Here is a 21,480-nt window from a genome sequence, read left to right on the forward strand (position 1 = left end):
AGATCCCTGGGTGCTTTGAGACTTTAGCTGACCCTCCCCTGTGCCCAGTGCAAATAAAAGCCAGACTTGGTGCACAGCTTGGTCCTTTCAGCATGCACCCAAGCCCAGCAGAGAAAGCCACACGTTGTTGATTGCTTATAGGTCCAAAAAGGTGGCCCAGGGCCAGACACAGGCAGCATCAGACATAGGACTGCACCAGAGTCTTTGCTGATTTACCTAACACATAGAAACAAATACAAAGAAGCAGCCAGAGGGGGGAGCAAAGAAACACACCTCAAACAAAAGAACAAGAGCATTTTCCAGAAGAGTTCAATGAAATAGAGGCAACCAATTAATCACATGTAGAGTTCAAAATAATGATTATAAGGATGCCCATCAGTATGGTAAAAGACATAGAAACCATAAAAAAGATGAATCATAAATAAATAATGCAATATCTGAAATAAATAATGTACTGAAGGAATAAATATTAGGTTAGATGAAGCAGAGGATCAAATCAGTGATTTGGAAACAAAGGTAGGAAAAAAACCCCAATCAGAACAGCAAAAAGAAAAAAAAATTTAAGTGAAGATAGTTTAGGGGACATTTGGGGCAACGTGAAGCATACCAATATCTACATCATAGGTACACCAGAAGGAGAAGAGAGAGCACAGGGTTTCAAGAACCTATTTGAAAAAATAATGACTCAAAATTTCCCTAACCTGATGAAAGAAATGTTCCCCTTAAGATCAGAAACAAGAGAGGGATGTCTGCTTTCACCACTCTTACTCAACATAGTACTGGAAGTCCTAGCCACATCAATCAGATAGAAAAAAGAAATAAAAGGCATACAGCCCTGGCTGGTGTGGTTCAGTGGATTGAGTGCCACCCCGCAGACCAGAAGGTTTCCAGTTCAACCCCTAGTCAGGGCCCTTGCCTGGGTTTCCGGCCAGGTCCCCAGTTGAGGGCATGAGACAGACAACCAATCTCTGTTTCTCTCAGACATCATGTTTCTCTACCTCTCTTTCTCCTTCTTTTCTCCTCTATCCCAAAAATAAATAAATAAAATCTTTTTTTTAAGTTTAAGAAAGAAATAAAAGGCATCTAAATTAGAAAGGAAAAAATAAAACTGTTGTTATTTGCAGACGACATGATACTGTATATAGAGAATCCTAAAGATTCCACCAAAAACTACCAAAACTGATAAGTGAATTCAGTAAAGTAGCAGGATACAAAATTAATATCCAGAAATCAGTTACATTTTTATACATCAATAATAAACTTATCAGACAAGGGAAATCAGGGAAACAATCCCATTCACAATCACTTAAAAAAATAAAATAACTAGGAATAAATTTAACCAAGAATGTAAAATATCTGTACTCAGATAACTGTAAGACACTGAAGAAGATACAAATAAGTGGAAGTATATACTGTGTTCATGAATAGGAAGAATTAACACCATTAAAATCTCCATACTACCCAAAGTAATCTATAGATTCAACACAATTCCTATCAAGATACCAAGATGTATTTCACAAAAGAACAAATATTCCAAAAATGTATATGGAACCACAAAAGACACCAAATAGCAACAGCAATCTTGAGAAAGAAGAACAAAGTTGAAGGAATCATGCTACCTGATATCAAACAATACTATAAGTCCATAGTTATCAAAACAGCATGGTACCATCACAAAAATGGACATATAGATCAATGGAACAGAATAGAAAGACCAGAAATAAACCCACACCTTTATAGTCAATAATACTTGACAGAGGAGATAAAAACATACACTGTGCTAAAGATAGTTTATTCAATAAGTGGTATTGTGAAAACTGGACACGCACATGCAGAAAAATGAAACTAAAACACTTTCTTATGCCACATACAAGAATAAATTCAAAATGAAGTAAATACTTAAATGTTACACTTGGAACCATAAAAATCCTAGAAGAAAACATAGGCAATAAAATCTCAGACACTGCTTGTGGCAATAGTTTTTATGATATATCTCCTCAAGCACAAGAAACAAAATTAAAAAATAAACAGATGAAATTACATCAAACTAAAAATTTGTTGCACAGCAAAGGAAACTCAACAAAATCAAAAAGCAGCTCACTGAATGGGAGAACACATTCACTAATACATCTGGTAAAGGGTTAATATCCAAAATTTATAAAGAACTTCTAAAATTCAATACCAAAAAAGCAAGTGATCCAAATAAAAAATAGGGAAAGGACCTGAATAGACACTTCTCCAAAAAGGACAGGCAGATGGCCAATAAACATATGAAAATATGTTCAACATCTCTAACCACCAGAGAAATGAAAATTAAAATCACAATGAGATATCACCTCACACCTGTCAGAATGGTCATCATCAATAAATCAACAAACAACAAGTGCTGGCGAGGATGTGGAGAAAGGGGAACCTTTCTGCACTGTTGGTGGGAATTCAGACTGGTGCAGCCTCTGTGGAAAGCAGCACAGAGTTGCCTCAAAAAATTAAAAATTGAATTGCCATATGACCTAGCAATTCCACTTTCAGGAATGTATCCAAAGAAACCCGAAACACTAATTCAAAAGAATAAGGTCTGTCCAGAAAGTATTCATCCATGTAGTAAAAACAAAGACATTTATTGAAGAAGACACAAGAAACAATAAACACTGTATGCAGAATAATGATGTCTCAGTCCCCTTCAAAGTAGGCATCTTAGGACATCACACAGTTCCAGTTGCCATCAGCTGCCTTGTCATACTTTCCTGAATCTCATCAAGGGTCTCAAATCTCTTTCCTTTCAAAAGTGATTTTAGTTTTGGGAAAAGCCACAAGTTTCAGGGCACCAAATCTGGGCTATAAGGAGGCTGAGTCACCTAGGTGATATGTTTCACAAAAAAATTCTGCACAAGACATGATGTATGAGTGGGCGTGTTGTAGTGATGCAGCTGCCAATCACCAGTTGCCCATAGCTGCAGCCCTCTGAATCATCTGAATAGCTTCCACAGAGAAACGTTCAAGTTTAATGCAAAATGTGATGCAGATTCATTTTTCTGCTTCATCAGTCATTTTTAATGCAATGACCATACAGTACCCATGCTTACTCAACAGGCATCTAACACCCCCACTAACTAGTACAGTGAAGTTGTCATTGTTCACACATGCTCATTGTAGTCCACTCTCCTTGGCTGCCAGGTTATATCAATGCTGCATTATATTAACAACAGTTGGACTTTTTCCAGAGAGACATATGCACCCCTATATTCATTGCAGCATTATTTATAATTGCCAAGATTTGGAAGCAGCCCAAATGTCCATTAGTAAATGAGTGGACAAAATAGCTGTGGTACATTTATACCATGGAACACTACTCTGCTGTAAAAAGGAAGAAAATTTTACCCTTTGTGACAGCATAGATGGACCTGGAGAACATTATGCTAAGTGAAATAAGCCAGCCAGATAAAGATAATTCCATATGATTTAATTCATATGTGGAATCTAATGAATAAACTGAACTAACAAACCAAATAGAGACAGACTCATAGAGAGCAAGCTGACAACTCTGGGGAGGGGGACGGGAGTTGGAGAATGGAGGGATTAAGTTGGAAAGAAGAACTCATGGGCACAGACAACAGTGCGGTGTTTGAAGATGGAAATTGTTGGTGTTGGAAGTGGGTAAAAAGAGGTTAAATGGTAATGGGAAAAATACAATAAAAATTAACTATTTAAAAAAGAAAGAAAGAGCCCTGGCTGGTGTGGCTCAGTGGATTGAGCTCAGGCCTGCGAACCAAAGGGTCGCCAGTTTGATTCCTAGTCAGAGCACATGCCTGGGTTGCAGGCCAGGTCCCCAGTGGGGTCTGTGTGAGAGGCAACCACACATTGATGTTTCTCTCCCTCTCTTTCTCCTTCCCTTCTCCTCTCTCTAAAAATAAATGAATAAATAAAATATTTTTTAAAAAAGAAATTTTTAAAAAAACAAAACCATATGATTTCACTCATATGTGAAATATAAAACAGAAAAGAAACAAATGAACAAACAAAACAAAACAAATTCATAGATAAAAAGATTGGTGGTTACCAGAGGGGAAGACGACGTGGGAGAGAGTAAACTGGGAAAAAGCAATCAAATGTTCAGTGACCGACGGAAACTGGACTTTAGGTAGTGAGCATACTACCCTGAATACAGATACATTATAATGTTGTACACCTGAAACTTACATAATGTTATTAACCAATGTTTTCTCATTAAAAAAAGAAAAAGAAGTCTCAGGTCCTAGATTCCAACCACTATACTAAACTGCTGCTAATTGAAGACGTGCCATGCTTCTGGGAAGTTTTCACAAGTAAACTGAGGCAAGGAGGTCAAGTGATCAAAAGGGTCTCTGGCAGAGCAGTCTTTTCTTGCTCCTCAGGTCCATCACCACCATCATCCCCAACAACTGCCTCTTTCTTCTCACAAAATGTTATCTACTGAGCCCAAATCCACTCAGCTGAGTCTTTCTGGCAACCAAAATGAACGCACACGTTGCAAACTATTAAGGTAACCACAGCTATGTGGAGAGAACTCATCCAAGCTTTGGAGCAGCTTTTGCTTGATCTCAGGGGGAGCAGCCCCTCCTCCCCTGGCGGCACATCTGTGGCTCCCTCTAACTGCCACTTTCCAGCTCCTTCACGGCTCCTCGCTGCTTCGGACTATGGTTCATCTATGAGTTAGGTGCCCAAACTCACTCCTTTATCCCAGGCGCTGTCGCCAAGTATCTGCCCTGCTCTGGTCCCACTGGACCGAGGGCCAAGTTTGTCCCCTACCGGAACTCAGGCTGCAGGGTCGCAGCTTGTCCCTCAGCCTCTGCGTCTGGCTTCACCCAGATGTGGAAAAGGAGTCTCTTAAAACCCCAATAATCTCTGGCAAAAACTCATGAGATATGTGGTAGGGTTAAGCAAAGAAAAGAGAGATATAAAACTATAAACACAGGTTAAACTCAACCAAACACACAGAAGGGAGAAAATATCTCAAAACACTTTGTATCCTCTACAAAAAAAAAAAAATCTAGGTTTTTTTTTTCCTTTAACCGAATTTTCTACTTCATATAAACAGTACTTCTATAATTTAAAAAGATAGTTCAATAGAAATAACCATCTAAAATGGTCACATAAATCATAGTATATTAATGTTTAGAAAAAGATTAGGGGGAAAAATCAAAGGTAAACGAGGATAATTTCTGAGGTAGTGTTTTAATTTTACTAGGCAACTAACATTAAATTTCTCTGCTTTCTCCTGTTCTGTTTGCCAAAACTTTTTCAATGAAATATTACATTTTTTATCACACAAAAATAAAACCCTACTTCTTTCACCTTTGTCAAGAAGTTCCCTCACTCATCTATCTCTGGAGGACGAGAGGGAAAATTAACTACTCGTGAAGGTCTTCCCTCCAAAGGTCAGTTCCAGTGATATCTCCGTTGGAATCTAAGTGATACCTCCGTTGAAACCTGTAAGAAAAAAATTTCCTTCATAATGACGTCAGCCTTTCTTTTTTAAAAAAGACTCTAAAAGTCAGGAAAAACATAGTTGATGTGAATCATATGTCTGAGTGGCCGAGTGCCCACTGCTGGGAGAGCGCACAGATGTGCGGGACAGAAATTCCGTCTCGCGCAGCAACTCTTCCGCGCGGAGCACTGGAAGGTAGTCGGCCCAGGCACGGTCAGCGTCCCTGCCTGCAAGGCTGTCTGCGACTCCCCGTTGCCCACCTCCTCACTCTTCAGTCCCTCCTGCGCTACGTTTTTTTCTGACTCTCCTTTGTCGAAAAGGAACAGAATCTGACAATAATCATTTGCATTTGTTGACCGACAGGTTGTATTTTAACAGATGACCTAATATCTTAACCTGTTGTTTGCATTTTAAAGCTCCCATCTTCCAGCTGTGGAAGGAAAAAAAACTCTTCTAAAGGAATGTCAGGCATCAGCCAGCAGGTGCAGTTATGTTTGTGTCAAGGGAAGAGGGGCATGAGTCCGGACTTAGATGTCAGGGGCCCTGGGGGGAGCGGGGTCAGAAGGGGATGTGGGGGGGCCACTCCCCAGGTGGGCTCGTGGCTCCGCTGGGAAGACACCTGGGGCTCGTGTGCTTCCCGCAGCAGGAGCTGCTGGAAAAGGGGTGAGAGTGAGAAGAATAAGGCATCTATTGCCCTCCCTCATCCGAAGTCTGCCTTTCCAGGATGAGTTCACCAGGTACCTGCCCGATCACCTTTCCGAGCCCCACTTCTTTCAGGTGGACCCCTTTCCTGAGCGTCTTCAGAAGCCTGTTTGTGTTTTCTGCGTGGTACTTCTTTAGGAGGCCTTCAGTGAGATTTTCAAACTGCAGCCCCACTAGCCAACCTCCGCTGCCCACGTGAGGGCCAGACAACCTCCAGGCCCACCTGCCCAACACCCATCAGCTAAGGAGCTGGAAACCCACTGGTGGACTCTAATCAATGTGATGAAAATCAAATCATCAAACACCAATCCACCAACTTCTCTGAGTTGGTGAGTTTTTTCAAAATTGTTGGTGTTTTGCCTCCTCTGCCAATTTAAATGCAAGGGTCCAATTTCCCTTAATTGCAATCTCCTGCTTTCCTTATTTGTGCAGACTTACATGTGCTCCAGCTGTAAATGTTATCATACAAATACACTCAGCTGGGTCAAGGACAGACGTCACAGCCCCTTCACAAGTGCAGAGAGAGGTGCTGCAGGGGCAGGCCCCAGGGTGGGGGCGGGCCTGGGGTTGGGCAAACTAAAACCTAGAAAAATACTCAGTGAGTTATTAATAGCCCTTATGCATGGGGTTGGAATTCTATCTTTCTAACAGGTGAATTTTCCTTTCTCTCTCACACATTTGTATATTACTAAAATTATTCACAATGATTTAGGACTTTTTTAAAATTCTTACCTGCAACCTAGGAATGTGCCCTGACTAGGGACTGAACCTCAAACCTTTTGGCTATAGGACAACTTTCCAACCAACTGACTCACAGGACCAGGGCTGATTTACTTTTGTAATGACCGAAAATAACCCTGGCAGCCCCCTTTGTCCATGAAAACATACATTTAAGCCAAACAATGTAAAGGGTGGCTTTGCTCTCAGAACCCTGTAATCATAGTCACAAAAAAATTCCTCCCCTTTTGTCATCTTTAACAATATATTTCCAGTATCCCATACGTATTCTGTTTTTCCTTCAAATATCATCCGTGACTACCCTAAAACCTGATGAGTGAAAATATGTCTTTTCCCAGTGTACCTGCTGAACTCACTCCTTGTCCCAGTCCTATTACTTTATGAGACCTCCCCCCACCCCGTCATTTTCATTGTGTTAGAAGTGTCACACTTTCGTGTTTCTGTTTCCCATTGTTCTCATAAAGGCTAAGGGTGAGATGCAATAAAACTTCCAGCTGACATGAAAGTTGAGTTGGGGTGCCTAGACTCCCCACTCCCAAAAAGGACCACGATCCCCATTTTTCCTAGAGGCACATCCACAAGTCTGAGGCAAGATTTGAAAATCACCATTCTTAAGTCATTGTTGTAGATTATTCAAATACTTACACAGACACTTCTCTGCTTGACTTGGCCCCAAGGGAGGTGGCAGCTGCCAGCTGCCAACAGTGCCACTATGTCATAGCCCACGGTAGCTGTCCCTCACCAGACACCTAAATTTGGATGTGGCAAATAAAAGATGTCAAAGGGGCCCTGGCTGGTGTAACTCAGGGGACTGAGCTCTGGCCTGTGACCTGAAAGGTCGCCAGTTTGATTCCCAGTCTGGATACATGCTTGGGTTGTGGGTCCCAGTTAGGGACATGCAAGAGGCAACTGATCCATAAATCTCTCACACATTGCTGTATCTCTCCCTCTCTTTCTCCCTTGTTTTCCCTCTCTCTGAAAGTAAATAAACCTTTAAAAAAAAAAGTGCCCTGGCTGGTGTAGCTCAGTGGATTGAGCACAGACCTGTGAAGCAAAGGGTCGCCAGTTCAATTTCCAGTCAGAACATATGCCTGAGTTGCAGGCCAGGTCCCCAGTAGGGGACACATGAGAGGCAACCACACATTGATGTTTCTCTCCCACTCTTTCTCCTTCCTGTCCCCTCTCTCTAAAAATGAATAAATAAAATATTTTTTAAAAAGATGGCAAAGGGGTGTTACCAGAAAATGCACAAAAGGTATTCACAAGTGAAAGCACAAAGTGGAGGACCATATGTGAAGGAGTTTTCCATTTCACTGACTTCTGGTCAAGATGGAGGAGTAGGTAAACACACTTCACCTCCTTGCACAACCACAGAAAAAAATTACAACTAGACCTCAAAACAAATAATACCCAGAACCATCAGAAAATCAAACTGTATGGAAGTCTGAGAACCAAAGATTTGAAGTCTGACAACCAAGGATTTAAAGAAGCCACATTCATCCAGATGGGTAGATAGGGAGGAGACGCAGAGATGAGCGGTAAGTGTGTCTCTGTGTCACCACAGAGACACACCACCTGTGGTGCAATGTGGCGCAGAAAGGTGTGGTGGCAAAACAGGCTGTCACACATTCACATGTGGTGGATAAAAACCAGAGGGGATACCTTAGGAACCAGCTCTCCCAGCCCCAGGCCAGACCACAAAGCCCAGGTTTCCAGCTCCAAGAAGATGAATCCCCATAACTTCTGTCTGTAAAAACCAGTGGGGGCTGGGGCAGTGGAAGAAACTGACGGATTTTCAGGAGATCCTGCTTAAAGGGCCTGCTCAGACTTAAAACATACCCAGGCCTGCCCACTCTGGGATTCAGCACCAGGGCAATAGCCGGAAGGGTGTCAGGAGCATGGGGTGAGTACAGGGCGAAACTCCAGAAGGCAGGCAGCAGCGCTGTCCCCTCTTGGAGCCATCCCCCCACACAGGGCCACAGAGAAGCAGTGCAGCAGGTTGCTCCACCCTGGCAATTACTTCAGGCTCCATCCCACACAATTTATAGGTGCCTTTTCTTCAATAGGACATGCTACTAATTCACAGAATTAGCAGCTCTGCCTAATTCACAGAAACAAACACAGGGAGGTTGCAAGATTAAGGAGACAAAGAAATAGGGCCCAAATGAAAGAACAGAACAAAATCCCCCAAAAGAACTAAACAAAATGGAGATAACCAACCTATCAGATGCAGAGTTCAAAATACTGGTGATCGGGATGTTCAAAACACTCATTGAGTAAGGCAACAAAACAAAAAGACCCAGGAAGAAGTGACAGTTACACTAAGTGAAATAAAAAAAAAAAATCTACAGGGAACCAACAGTGGAGGGGATGAAGCTGGGATTCAAATCAATGATATGGAACATAAGGAAGAAATAAGCATTCAACCAGAATAGCGAGAAGAGAAAAGAATTAAAAAAAAAAAAAAACAAGGATAGTCTAAGGTGCATCTGGGCCATCTCCAAACATACCAACATCCAAATCATTGGAATGCCAGAAGGAGAAAAGGAAGAGCAAGAAATTGAAAAAGAACTTATTTGAAAAAAACAATGAAAGAAAACTTCCCTAATTTGGTGAAGGAAATAGACATACCAGACCAGGAAGCACACAGAGTCTCAAACAAGTTGGATTCAAAGAGGACCTACCAACACACGTCATGATTAAAATGCCAAAGATAAAAGATAACGAGAGAATGTTAAAAGCAGCAAGAGAAAAGCAGAGTAACCTATGAAGGAATGCCCATAAGACTGTCAGCTGATTTCTCAAAAGAAACCTTACAGGCAAGAAGGGACTGGCAAGAAGTATTCAAAATATTGAAAAGCAAGGGCCTACAACCAAGATTACTCTATCCAGCAAAGCTATCATTTAGAATGGAAAGGCAGATAAAGTGCTTCCCAGACAAAGTAGAGCTAAAGGAGTTCATCATCACCAAGCCATTATTACATGAAATGTTAAAGGGACTTATTTAAGAAAAAGAAGATCAAAACTATGAACATTAAAATGGCAACAAATTTGCAACTATCAACAATTGAATCTAAAAAAAACAAACTAAGCAAACAAACAGAATTGGAACAGAATCATAGATATGGAGATCATTTGGAGGGTTATCAGCTGAGAGGGGGAAGGGAGAGAACAGGGGAAAAGATATAGGGATTAAGCAGCATAATTGGTTCTTAATACAAATTAAGAAGCAAAATAGACAAGGGAATGTTAAGAATAGCATAGGAAATGGAGAAGCCAAAGATCTTGTATGCATGACCCATGGGACATGAACTAAGAGAGGGATTGCTGGAGGGAATGGGGGTACCGGGCAGAGGAGGGCAAAGTTGGTGCTAAACATCTAAAGCAGCCAAGAATTGTTAGCTTTTAAAATAGCTGCTTCGCCCTGGCTGGTGTCACTCAGTGGATTGAGTGCCGGCCTGTGAACCAAAGAGTTGCCAGTTTGATTTCCAGTCAGGGCACATACCTGGGTTGCAGGCCAGGTTCCCAGTCGGGGATATGTAAGAGGCAATCACACACTGATGTTTCTCTTTTCTCTTTCTCCCTCCCTTCCCCTCTTTAAAAATAAATAAATAAAATTGCCCTGGCTGGTGTAGCTCAGTGGATTGGGCCTGCGAACCACACGATCGCGGTTCGATTCCCAGTCAGGGCACATGCCTGGGTTGCAGGCCAGTTCCCAGCAGGGGACTCACAAGAGGCAACCATACATTGATATTTCTCTCCTTCCCTTCCTCTCTAAAGATAAATAAATAAAATATTTTAAAAAAATAAAAAATAAATAAAAGTAAATAAAATCTTTAAAAAAAGAAAAAGATATACTTATAAAACTATACAAAAAACAGTATAAAAAAGGAAAGTAACAGTACAATGAAATTGCAAGGTTTTTCTAAAAAGTAAATATATATATATGATAAAAATAATAAAATATATGTCATCAAAAAAATCTAAGGCTCTGAATTTCCCTCCCAACCCCTCTTTCCACCAAACTCCCTCACCAGGGAGGACAGTACTGTCAGCTCATCTGTTTCTGGGCCAAGCCCTCCATCGCAGCACACCTGAATCTGTACTTGGTTCCCAGGCCGATCCTGCTGCTTTTTCTCCCCTCTCTGAGCTTCTCAATACCCCTACTGACAGCCAGAACTCTGGGCCAAGTCCAGTCACTCCCATCCTCACCACCTCCTCACCCCCAGCCTGGCCTCTGCACTCCCCAGGGGCAGTCAGCAGAAGATCAAACCAAGTAAAATTGAAACCCATTGCCGCTCTCCCCACAGCTGTCTCCCTGCCTCCTTTCAAACCAGCTCCAGGAATCCTACAGGCACTGAGCTGTGTGATTCACGGGCTCTGATTGGATCCTGTGAGGGAGATATCACAGAAGGGAAACAGGGACTCAGGGAGGTTAAATCACTCAGCTGATGCTCTTGTTTCCCATGAACCTGTGAGGGCTGTGGGAAAGTCCAGTTGCTGGTGGCAGGAAAGGGGAGAAGGGGACAAGGGGTCTTATTCTGCACATCACTTAGTCCCAAGGTGAGCTCGGCCAAGAACTGGACTAGAGCTGATTTCAATCCACTCTGATCCAGATTTTCCCCAGAACTTGTCCAGAACACAATTAGTTTCCAGGAAAGAAGAATAACAGGAAGTGTTTGCTTCATTTTAGATGAAGAAAATAGAGACTGGTTACACTTTTCTCTCTCTGGAGCAACTTCAAACATGGGGTTAGCTAAAATGCCAACCATGGGTATGCCAGTAGAAACTAAACTTGCATCTAAATCCTGCTTCAGGTTGCCTGCGTTTGAGGCTTTAGTTCCTCTCAGAGACAGTCCCAAGCTTCTCTGCAGATCCAGGCATGCCAGCCAGTTGCCATGCTGTCCTGCTTCCTCTCCAGGCCTCTTCCCACTCGCCAAGGGTCAGCACAAAGCCTCTGGAGCCGGAGTTCATCTCTCTTCCCTCCTACTCTCAAACCCTTCTCCACTGGGGCCCACTCAAGTCCCTGGCCACAAAGAAACAAACCTTAGCCGAAAGACTGGGAAAAATGTTTTAATAAATACAAAAATCTTCAATAATGACTCTGCTCAGCTCAGGGGCAGCAGGAGTGGAGTGGGGGGACCCTTGGTGCTGAGTGAGGATAAATTAAAAATCCCAACAAGCCAGTGACATTATGTACAGAAGGAAAGGGGTTGGGCTCCCAAGGCAGAAGCCAGAGGGTGACACGGCAGGAATTGAAGTGGACATGGCCTTCGCCTGCCCTGGTTGCCCCCCCCCTTGTGGAGTTGTGGTTCCCAGAGGTAGTGGGGAAGGGAGAAGAGGCAGAAAAGAGGAGCCAAAGGCACTGAGTTTCCTGCAGGAAAACGTAGGGTCCTCAGCATTCCTTCCCCCATCCTCTTGGTCGAGCTGCCTTCCAGCTGCTCCTTAGGAGTCCTCAGCTTCTTTCTCCAACTCTGGAACTGTCCTGTTCTCTGCAGCTGCTGGAGACAGAGGGGAGTTGGAGGAGGAGGAAGGAAGAGGGAAGTGACACGGAGAACCCAGCCGAGTATCTCTGTTCTGGTCCCAGAAAGTTCAGTGTTTTCTAAGCAAGTCAGTATACACCAGCAGTATAACCTTAGTCTAGTAGCCTAATTCCTCTGGTTTCAGAAATCTCACTTGTAAAGAAGAGACTACCAATAACAAGTCCACAAGGTTACTGTGAGGACAGAAAAGAATGGCAGTTGTGAGGCAGAGGCCACTGTTCCTGGCACACACAGCAGGCGCTCCCTTCCCTCCTCAGCACCCCACAGTCAGCCCATGGCTGCTGCCCCCTGAGCCCCTCACTTACACTGTTGGGGTGTGCAGCGGGAGCAGCAGTGACTCTCCTTCCCTGGGCCGCAGGACAATGGCAGCGAACAGTTATCCCGCTCACAGTGCGGCACCCCTCCCTGGTGCAGGACAGAGCAGATCCTAAGGGGCCCCAGAAGCATGGGCGGCACAGTAGCCTTCAGCCTCTTCAGGGAAGCCTGCCCTCCCCGGGAAGGTCCCTCTACTCCAGGTTAGGCCTCCAATGCCCACCTCTCACGGGCCCCCAACTCCCTGCTTACCCCACATCTACAGGTGATGCAGTGCATCTCCCCAAAGGGGGGCACTAAGGGGTGCCAGCTCTGGCTCTCTGGAAACCACCGCCCTGAAAAACGGCAGCCCCGGGGCCCATCGGCCTGCATGGGGTCCCCCAATTGGGGGTAGGCCCCAGCCACCACTGTTGGAAGAAAGACAGGGAGGGAAGGAGGAAGAAGTAAGCAGATATGTGCTCTGCAAGGGCCACCCAATTTTTATTTTTGAATCTCCAGCACCTAGAAGTTTCTGGTACTTAGTAGATGATAAATTTGGACAGATGGATGGGTGGATGGGCAGATGAGTGGGCAGATGCACAGACGGATGCATGGGGCAGGAACTGGAATCCGTCATAGCCCATTAATACATGCACATCTTTCCACTTGTTTTTGGAAGCCTGGCTCTAGACTGGGCACAGAGTAGTGCCCAATAAATGCTGCATTGGCTTAGAGGTCCCTTCCATCCACCCTCACTGTGTGTCCCCTAACCCAGGACAAGGCAGTGATGCACCTGTTTGCCCAAGAGGCCTCAGTGCCCCGCCTCACCTGGACACTGTTTGCAGCAGTCAGTGGGGTTGACGCGGACAGGGTGGGCACAGGCCAGTCGGGGACACTGCACCTTCTCACAGTGCACTTCTCCAGTGTCCCCCTATAGGGATCCATTGTGTGAGGGGTGTCAGGAAGGAGGGGGCACACAGAAGCCTCCTGCTTCCTCCCTCTCCTTCTGCATACCTCAAATAATATATCCAGGGCCTCTCACTCGGAGGCCCTGGGATGGTGCTTTAGATGCCTGAACTAAAAGCTCATTAGAGCCCCGCAAGGTAGGTGCTATCACATCTGCTCATAGGAAAGGAAGGTGTGGCTCAGGAAGGAACAGGAAGGGCCTGGGGTTACATGGAGCTAGTCAGCTGGCAGAGCCAGAATTCACACCAGGTCAGCCCCTGCCCTTCTCCTCCAGGAAGCCAACTCCCAAAGCCAAAGGACTTTTCTCATATTATTTCGATCTTTGAGCCCTCCTCACCTAAGCTGGGCTTTCCTCTCCTGGCAGCCCCCTCCCCATCTCTGCAGACCCAGCTGGGTTATTCTACTAGAGAAGATTAAGCAGCCATACCTTGCAGGTGCAGACAGCACACTTAATTAAGCCAAAAGGGGGCACCACAGGATGCCACCGGGTACCCGCTGCCCGCCAGCTCCGGTCACCATCAAAATAGCAGCCTGGTAGGAGACAGTGCCCAGCTCCCATCAGTACTGAGCTCATTGGCTGAATCCAAAACCAAAACTTGAGTCTCAAGTCAACTCCACACCCTCTAACCCCAGAGCCTATTCATGGGCTAGTAACTCTAATGAAGCCTACTAGGTGTCTCTGGAACCTGTGTCCCTCAACCTCCAACCCCACCCATATATCCCTCACCCTCTGGTCCCCCTCCTGGTCTCACTCAACAGCTCCTCTTCATTCTCCCCTCCCCCCATCTCATACACTGCCAGCTCACCCTCTCCAGGGTCCCTGCTTCTTGGCAGCCCTGTCAGGTCTCTGACATCTTCTTTCTCTGTGGAACCAAAGAAACAGTGAAGGCAGAAGGCAATCCCCTCTTCCCTCCCTAGAAGCCTCACCCCCCATGGGAGGACCCTTCATGACCCTGCCCCTCTGCATAGCACTCACCAGGGCACACTGGGCAGCACTGGCCCGGCACCCGCACCGAGCTCAGGCAACTGAGTGGCGGGCACACCACAGGGTCACAAATCACAGTACCTTTCTGCAGGGAGACATGGGAGGTTAACTGGAACCCTTGCCCCAGAATCCAGGCCCCATTGAGCCCTTCTGAGCCTCCTACCTGGCAGGTGCAGACTGAGCAGAGCGGGTCATAGTTAGGTGCCCAGCGAGACCCATGGGGGCGCTGCTGCCCCTCAAAGGAGCAGGTGTTGGGTTCTGGAGCTTTCCAGGGGCCACTGGGTTTGACAGACGCAGGGGTGTCAGGGCTGAACACAGTAGGCAATGGGGGCAGTGCAGGTACCACTGCATGAGAAAGCCCAGGCTTCCGAGCCTCCTGGAACCCAGCCTCAGACAGGCGCAGACCGCCTGCCTCACATTGGTTGGCGATGTGCACCTAGGAGGAGAGGTGGACTGCTGGTGGAGATGCCCGGGTTTCCCCTTGCATCTCCACAAGCAGGAGCCAGCCCACCAGGCAGAGACATGTCACCCCCTGAGTGCCCCTGTGCCCCCCAGGAGGATGCTGTTAGCCACAACAATCATTCTGGCTGCCAGGGACAGGGTTGTGTGCTGCTAGCCTTACGTATGTACCTCGGATAGCTTTATCCTCCCAAGCAGCAAAGAAGTGTGACACACTTCCACCCCAAGGGCTTAGAGACAGCAAGTGACACAGAGACACACAGCCTAGCTAACCCATCCCCACAGGCCCACACTGCCTGTCTACCTGCCCTTGAAGCTCCCCTTGGGGGTTCCCCTTGGTGGCGATCAGCAGGGAAGCAGTGCCCTGCGCCAGATGCCGCAGCAGCTCAGGCTCCAGGTCCTTCACCACGCCCTGGGTCTGTGAGTAAACAGGATAAGGGATGGAAACAAGGAACTCTGGGGCTGAGCCTTCCATTCCCAATTTGCCAATGAGGAAACTGAGATCCAGAGAGGTTAAATGAAGTCCCAGGGTAGCAAAGCCCATTAGCAGTGGTAGGGAGCTCAGAAGCCCAGTGCCTCTGACAGCAAGTCCATGGCAACCCACTCCACTGCAGGGAAGTTGGCCATCCCTTCTACTCCTCTGGAGGCCCAGGATATTATACACCATCCAAGGGGTCCCAACAGAGGAGAACGCAGGAAAGAGAATGAATAACAATCAAAGACTGGGGCAGAGTCACAGCCAGGGCTGTCTGACTCCTGAGCACATGCCAGCTCTGCCACACCCAGCAGCCTGCTCTCTGCACACATACACAGACCCACACAGCCCTTTATGCTAAAAAGAAAACATTTTTCTGGCTTCCTCTCACCAGCAGGTCCTTACCTCTGGGCCATAGAATCCCTTCAGCAGCCGCCGGGGCCCTGGCATTCCAGGGGGACCAAGGAGGTAGGCAGTAACAGTGCCCTGTTCTGAGCCACCAAGCCCAGCCAGCAGCACTTCATAATGCAGGTGACAGTGGGTATCCAGGGAGAGCCAGGCATGCCCTGCTGCACGACTCTGCACAGGGGGCAACACCAGGGCGCCTGCCAGGGGCACGGGCAGTGCTGGATCCAGACAGAGGAGACGTGACAGATGAGAAAGTGGCCTAGAGCAGCCACTCAATCCCAGCATTGCCCATGACTCCCAGCATAGGCTTCAGGAGCTGGCAGACATTGTCTAGAGCTGGAGGAGCAGCATGTTTTAGGCCTCTGCACCATGGCAACAGGGAGGGTCTTCTGGTAGGGCCACCCTTTACATCCCACCTATACATCTCCAGGTGCAAACCTAGAGCTCAGGCAAAGAAAGACACCCCAGGCTCTGGCCCTCTGGCACCATCCCTCACATGCTTGAGTCACTGATTAGAGGACAGCAAAAGGCAGGCAGACTCCTGGGGCACTCACTGGTACAACGGGCTCTGTGCCCATTGTAGGGCAGGGCAGCCACATGCCCTCGCAACTCTCCATCTGGGAAGTCCTTGGTGGCCACGTTCAGGAACAGCTCGTTCTGCAGCAGCATATGAGCCCCTCGGGCACCCAGCCTCAGGCATACACCCACGGCCTAGGGGACAGTGCAAGGTGAGCCCTAGCTACAGCCTGCCAAATCCCAGATGAACGCCTCCTCAGCTTTCACACAAGGCCAAGATTCCAAAGCCTTTCCATATTTTGTGCTCCCACTACACCGCACACCAGTAATAAGTGAACAAGAACTTTGCAGTCCTGGCTGGTATGGTTCAGTGGATTGAGCGCCAGCCTATGAACCAAAAGGTCACAGGCACATAGCAGGTCAGGGCACATACATGGCCAGATCCCCAGTTGGGGGCATGTCTAATGTTTCTCTCTTTCTTCCCCCCTTTAAATCAAATTTTAAAAAAAAGAACCTTGCGGGCCCAGGTTCAAGTCCTTCCTCCACCACTTTCTACCTATGTAACAACGCCGAGGAGTTAACCTCTCTCATCCTTCACTTCATCAACTCTAAAATGAGTACTATGAGGACCAAAAATAATGTAAGTAAGGCGACCAGTATAGAAGGTGGCACACAGACAGGCTCAGTAAGTGGCAGCCATTGCTGTCACAATGGTATGATCTTCTGCACTGGTCTCCCTGTCTAACTCCTCTCAACTGACATGAGCTTGCTGAGGACAGGAGCCATATCTGATTCCTTTGTACTCTATCTAGGTGCTGGCCTGAGTCTCACTAAAAATGTGTCCAGTGAATCAGTGCATCAATGAGAGAGCCTGGAAGTGAGTGCATGATGCTATACATCTCTGCTCACCCATCCCAGCTTCCCACAACCCCCGCACTGATAGCCAGTACATGGGTCCTGTGGTCCAGCTCTGTCCACAGCACTCACCATGTGTTCTCCTGGCTGGAGTCCAGCCATGTGGCACAGGACGGTGCGCTGGTCTCTCCGCTGAGGCTTGGTCTCCAGTGTCATGGCCACCACCTCACTGCCTGTACTTACCACTTGCACCTGGTGGGCAAGGTTGAGAAGGGCAAACTGGAGTGACAGAGAAAGCCTGGAACCTGAACCACCGCAGGCTAAAGATCCACCCCACCCTACTGCTCTCCCACCTCCTACAGCCCCTGACTCTTACCTGGTACATTAGGGAGCCATTTCCTAGCAGTGTAAGTCTGGCTGAGCCAGCCGCACCCGTCTGAACTGGGTTCAGGGCATCCGCCCCGCAAAGGACACTTTGCAGGACTGCAGAGGGCAAGACAAGTGGAGGCAGGCTGGCCCCATGGCCATTCATACCCCCAGCCCCCAGGATTCCCCCCATAACCACCCCGGCCATGCTCTGGCACTTATCTGTGCCTCTCAGTGTTGTGTGCCCAGGATGCCAGGCTCTACCCTGCCTCACCATCACAGCTCCGCCTGGTAGCAATGTGTCCACTGATACGCGGCCCTGGCCCACCTGCCCTCTCCAGGACTATCTGCAGTTCCCCTAGCACCAGCCAGTCCATCTCCTGGGCTGTCAGGTTAGGCAGCACCTCAGCAAAACCTGTTTCCTAGGGACAGAGCAGGGTATGGTAGGCACAGCAAGAGCCCATAGCAGGTAGCAGCAGAAGCCAGACCTTTACTCACCTGGGCTGAGGCATTGGCCTGGAGCTCTCGTAATAGCTGTCCCTGGTGTAGAATCTGGAGCCGCAAGGGAACCTGGGCTGGTCCTGTAATGATGGTACATGTGGACACCTCTGAGAGCTAGGGGCCTCCTCACATACCCTCCTCATAGCCCACTTACCCCTGCTCCTGGATTCCAGCAGCCCCCGGAAGAGCAGCAAAAAATGCAAGGAATCCTCTGTGTCACTGAGTGTGAGTAGGGTGATGCCCCCTATGCCCTGCTGTGGGTTCCCTTCCAGGGTCAGGATGGCACTGAAGGTCTCTGGGGGAGAAAGGACCATGAGAGCCCATCAGAAAGTCCCCTGCTTACCCCACTGCACTCCTGGAGATAGAGAAGACAGAACTGTACTCCCAGCAGCTGTTTGCCCCCTTCACCTGCAGCCAGGGCCCGGTGCCGGATGAGAGGCCCCCAAACCTCCCCTGAAGGATGAGCGGGTGTTACAAGTCCCACATAGAGCTGTTCTGCCCGAAGGAGCCGCAGAGACAACCGAGGCACTGCTCGCCACACCCCACAGACCTGGAGCAGAGAGACAAGACAACCCTACTCAGGCAATATATAGGACAGGCCTGCTAAGAGGCCCTGCTCTAGTGAAGAAGGAATGTGGAAAGGAGCCCCCAGACCCTCCTAGGAAGTTTAATAAAGAATCCTGGATCCAGATGCTAGTGTCGGAGTCCTGGCTCCACCGAGTACTAGCTGTGTGACCTTAAGCAAATCACAGTCGGTTACTGGGCCTCAATTCCCTCAATTCCCTCATCTGTAAAATGGGCATATGACGTCAGTGTCTTCCTCCTACTGGACTTCGGTGAGGACTAAAGCAGGCGATGTGGACAGAGCACACTCTCAGCACAGTACCCAAACTGGATAAACACTCATAAATGACGTCATCTCACCAGGCCATCTTGGTTAGGGACCGCAGGGTGTTCAAACAGGACGCCACCAGTGGAGTTTGAGAAGCGAATTCGGGTTGGGCGACGGTCGAGCCTGGGAATGAGGGTGAGGGTGAGCGCCGACTGGGAGCCTGGGCCAGAAGCCGCCCCTCCAGGCTCTCCCTAATCTTCCGCCCCAGCGCCCAGCCCAGCCCTCCTCCCTCCTTCCCCTTTCTCACCGCTGGTAGGAGATGGAGAAGCGCAGGCTAGAGCGCAGCAGTATCACTCGGGCCCGCGCCACGGCCTGCGACCTCGGCCCTGTCAGCAGCGCCACAAAGTCTGCGAGGGGAGGAAGATGTTCCTAGTATCGTCACCCGCTGTGGCAGCCAGGCCAAAACCACGACCCCAGTCCCAGCCCGGTCGCTGCCTACCCGTGTAGCTATCTCCCCTCGCCCGGCCCTCAGCTCCCTGCTCCCAGCGGTCGCTGTAGCTGCGGTGCTCTGGGTCACGCGGGTACTCGGAGGCCAGGCCCGAGGGCTGCGTCTCGGGAACGCTGCGCTCTGTGTCAGTGGCGGGGGACAACGGTTTCAGCTGGACACTGGGAGGGCCGATTGGCCTCTCCACCCGCTGTATCTGCTCCTTCTGCCCCATACGCGGGGCTCAGGACCAAGTACCACTGTCCAGCCGCCCTCCCCTCAACGCGCAGCAGGCCTTACCCCCGGGGCAGGTCTGGCAGCAGTGTCCCGGCAGCAGGCGCGGCTCTCTGCAGGACAGGGCTGGGCACTCGGGTTTAACGCTCTTGCAGCTGATCTTGCCCGGTCCCTTCGAGTGGGAACCCCACTGAGGCTGCTCTCGGAAAAGACGGGAAAACTGAGTACAAGCCGCCAATCCGTAAGACCCAACGAGCGGGAGTGTTGGGGAGGGTGGGAGAGCCGGAGACCAAGGCAAGGTGGTCCCACGGAAGCAGACCACTCTGCTACTTACAAGCTGCGAGACCCCAGACGAGTTACCTAAGCTCTCTGGGCCTCGGGGACCCTATCTGAAAAATGGGGATAATAACAGTATCTATCTAGGAGGGTTGTACCAGGAATTACTACTAAGTGAGAGAGAGATGAAATAGAGCTGGCAAGGAGCGCGACACATAGTGAGTGATCAGTAACAGTCAATACCTGAGACTTGAAGGGGGAGCTTCCTTCCCGAGTCCTCCGCCAAGAAAATACCGTAAGTATCTGCAGGCTCTCGTCTTTCTCAGCAGCTAGAGTCCGGTCCGACGTCCCAGGACCCCAGAGCTCCCCCACCCTCCCGGGCCGCGGTCACTCACCGTCTCGCAGGCGCACAGCATGCAGTTCATCACCCCGAAGGGCTCCCCCAGGTCTGGGTGCCACGTCTCGTTGAAGGCATAGACCTTCTTGCCGAAGATGCAGCCTGCGGGGACGGACTTGGCTGGCAGCTGCTGTCCCGCTCCGCTCCTGCCGTGTGCCCGCCCTGGGCGCAGCCGGCGGCCCCGGGTTCCTGGGCACCGCGGGCACCGCGAGCCCCGCGACCCCCGCGCACCCCTAGGCCGCCCGCAGCGCCAAACCACCTGTGCCGGCGCCCGCGCCCGTCTGGGAGGGCAAGGACTTGCCCCAAGCCGACTTTCCTCTGGCATCTCCCCGGGGCTCCCACCTACCTGTCGCTCCCGGAACGGGCAGCGGCTCCTCCTCGGGACGAATGGGCAGCGCGGGGGGCTCCGGGCTGGTGCCGCGGGCCGGCCGGGGGCCGGGGCCGAGCAGCAGCAGCCCGAGGAGCAGCAGCGGGGCCAGCGAGGACAGGAGGCTCCGCATGACGCGAACGGGACAGCTGGGGAGGCGGGAGGGAGGAGGGAGCCGGGGAAGGAGGAGGGAGCTGGGGAAGGAGGAGGGAGGCGGAGGAGGGCCGGGCCGGGGGGCGGTGCGGCAGGAGGGGGCCGGGACCAGGGCCCGGGCAGAGCGAGGGGCTCGTCGGACGGCCGAGGAGTGGGCGTGGGGCCAGCGGGAGGAGCAGCCGGGAGGAGCCCGGGCGGGCGGGCGCTGACCGGGGGCGTACGAGGCTCTAGTGCCCTGGGCGCCGGCTCTGGCCGGCTTTATGCCCCGCGCTCCGCACCCCGGCCGGGGGCCTCCTCCTCAGCAAACCGGGAGGCGGCAGCGGTGGCTCGGCGAGGGGCCGGGCTGAGCCCCGGGGGTCCGGCCCAGCAGCCGCGGCCCGGATCGCGAGTGGGGGAGGGGAAGGAGGGGCTGGGACCGGGCAGGGAAGGAGGGAGGGGCTGGAGTGGAAGGGGGAGCGGAGGGGGTAG

The 21,480-nt window shown here is 49.5% G+C and overlaps 1 protein-coding gene across 5 annotated transcripts; it reads right to left on the reverse strand.

The window, feature by feature from the left end:
* Positions 1–12,106: 12,106 nt before the first annotated feature.
* CHRD (chordin) lies at positions 12,107–21,086 on the reverse strand. 5 transcript variants are annotated; one of them, XM_037027613.1, is made up of 23 exons: positions 20,839–21,086; positions 20,491–20,594; positions 19,886–20,015; positions 19,601–19,729; positions 19,409–19,508; positions 19,194–19,284; positions 18,678–18,819; positions 18,424–18,564; positions 18,267–18,349; positions 18,043–18,190; positions 17,779–17,885; positions 17,535–17,654; positions 16,586–16,742; positions 16,029–16,249; positions 15,453–15,566; positions 14,853–15,125; positions 14,681–14,774; positions 14,511–14,567; positions 14,132–14,235; positions 13,567–13,669; positions 13,012–13,094; positions 12,753–12,852; positions 12,107–12,405 (listed from the first exon to the last, which is right to left on the reverse strand). In XM_037027613.1, the coding sequence occupies exons 1-23, from the start codon at positions 20,990–20,992 to the stop codon at positions 12,350–12,352; spliced, it is 2,811 nt and encodes a 936-aa protein (XP_036883508.1). In that variant the 5' UTR covers positions 20,993–21,086; the 3' UTR covers positions 12,107–12,349. The 5 variants fall into 5 exon arrangements, 3 of the variants coding, with proteins under 3 accessions (XP_036883508.1, XP_036883506.1, XP_036883507.1); XM_037027611.1 differs by having other exon boundaries at positions 13,012–13,166; XM_037027612.1 differs by having other exon boundaries at positions 12,107–12,402; positions 13,012–13,166; positions 20,839–21,085.
* Between the last annotated feature and the right edge of the window lie 394 nt (positions 21,087–21,480).

Source organism: Sturnira hondurensis, unplaced genomic scaffold (assembly GCF_014824575.4).
Source record: "Sturnira hondurensis isolate 20B ecotype Veracruz unplaced genomic scaffold, ASM1482457v3 Scaffold0019216, whole genome shotgun sequence".
NCBI lineage: Eukaryota > Metazoa > Chordata > Mammalia > Chiroptera > Phyllostomidae > Sturnira > Sturnira hondurensis.

Excerpts from the sequence above, each read along its gene's own strand:
- CHRD (XM_037027611.1), bottom strand. The coding sequence starts at position 20,992 with ATGCGGAGCCTCCTGTCCTCGCTGGCCCCGCTGCTGCTCCTCGGGCTG. Across the intron at positions 19,509-19,600 it reads GAGGGGAGATAGCTACACGG|ACTTTGTGGCGCTGCTGACA; the intron begins GTAGGCAGCGAC and ends CTCCCCTCGCAG. Across the intron at positions 14,236-14,510 it reads AAGCAGGGACCCTGGAGAGG|GCTGCTATTTTGATGGTGAC; the intron begins GTGAGCTGGCAG and ends GTCTCCTACCAG.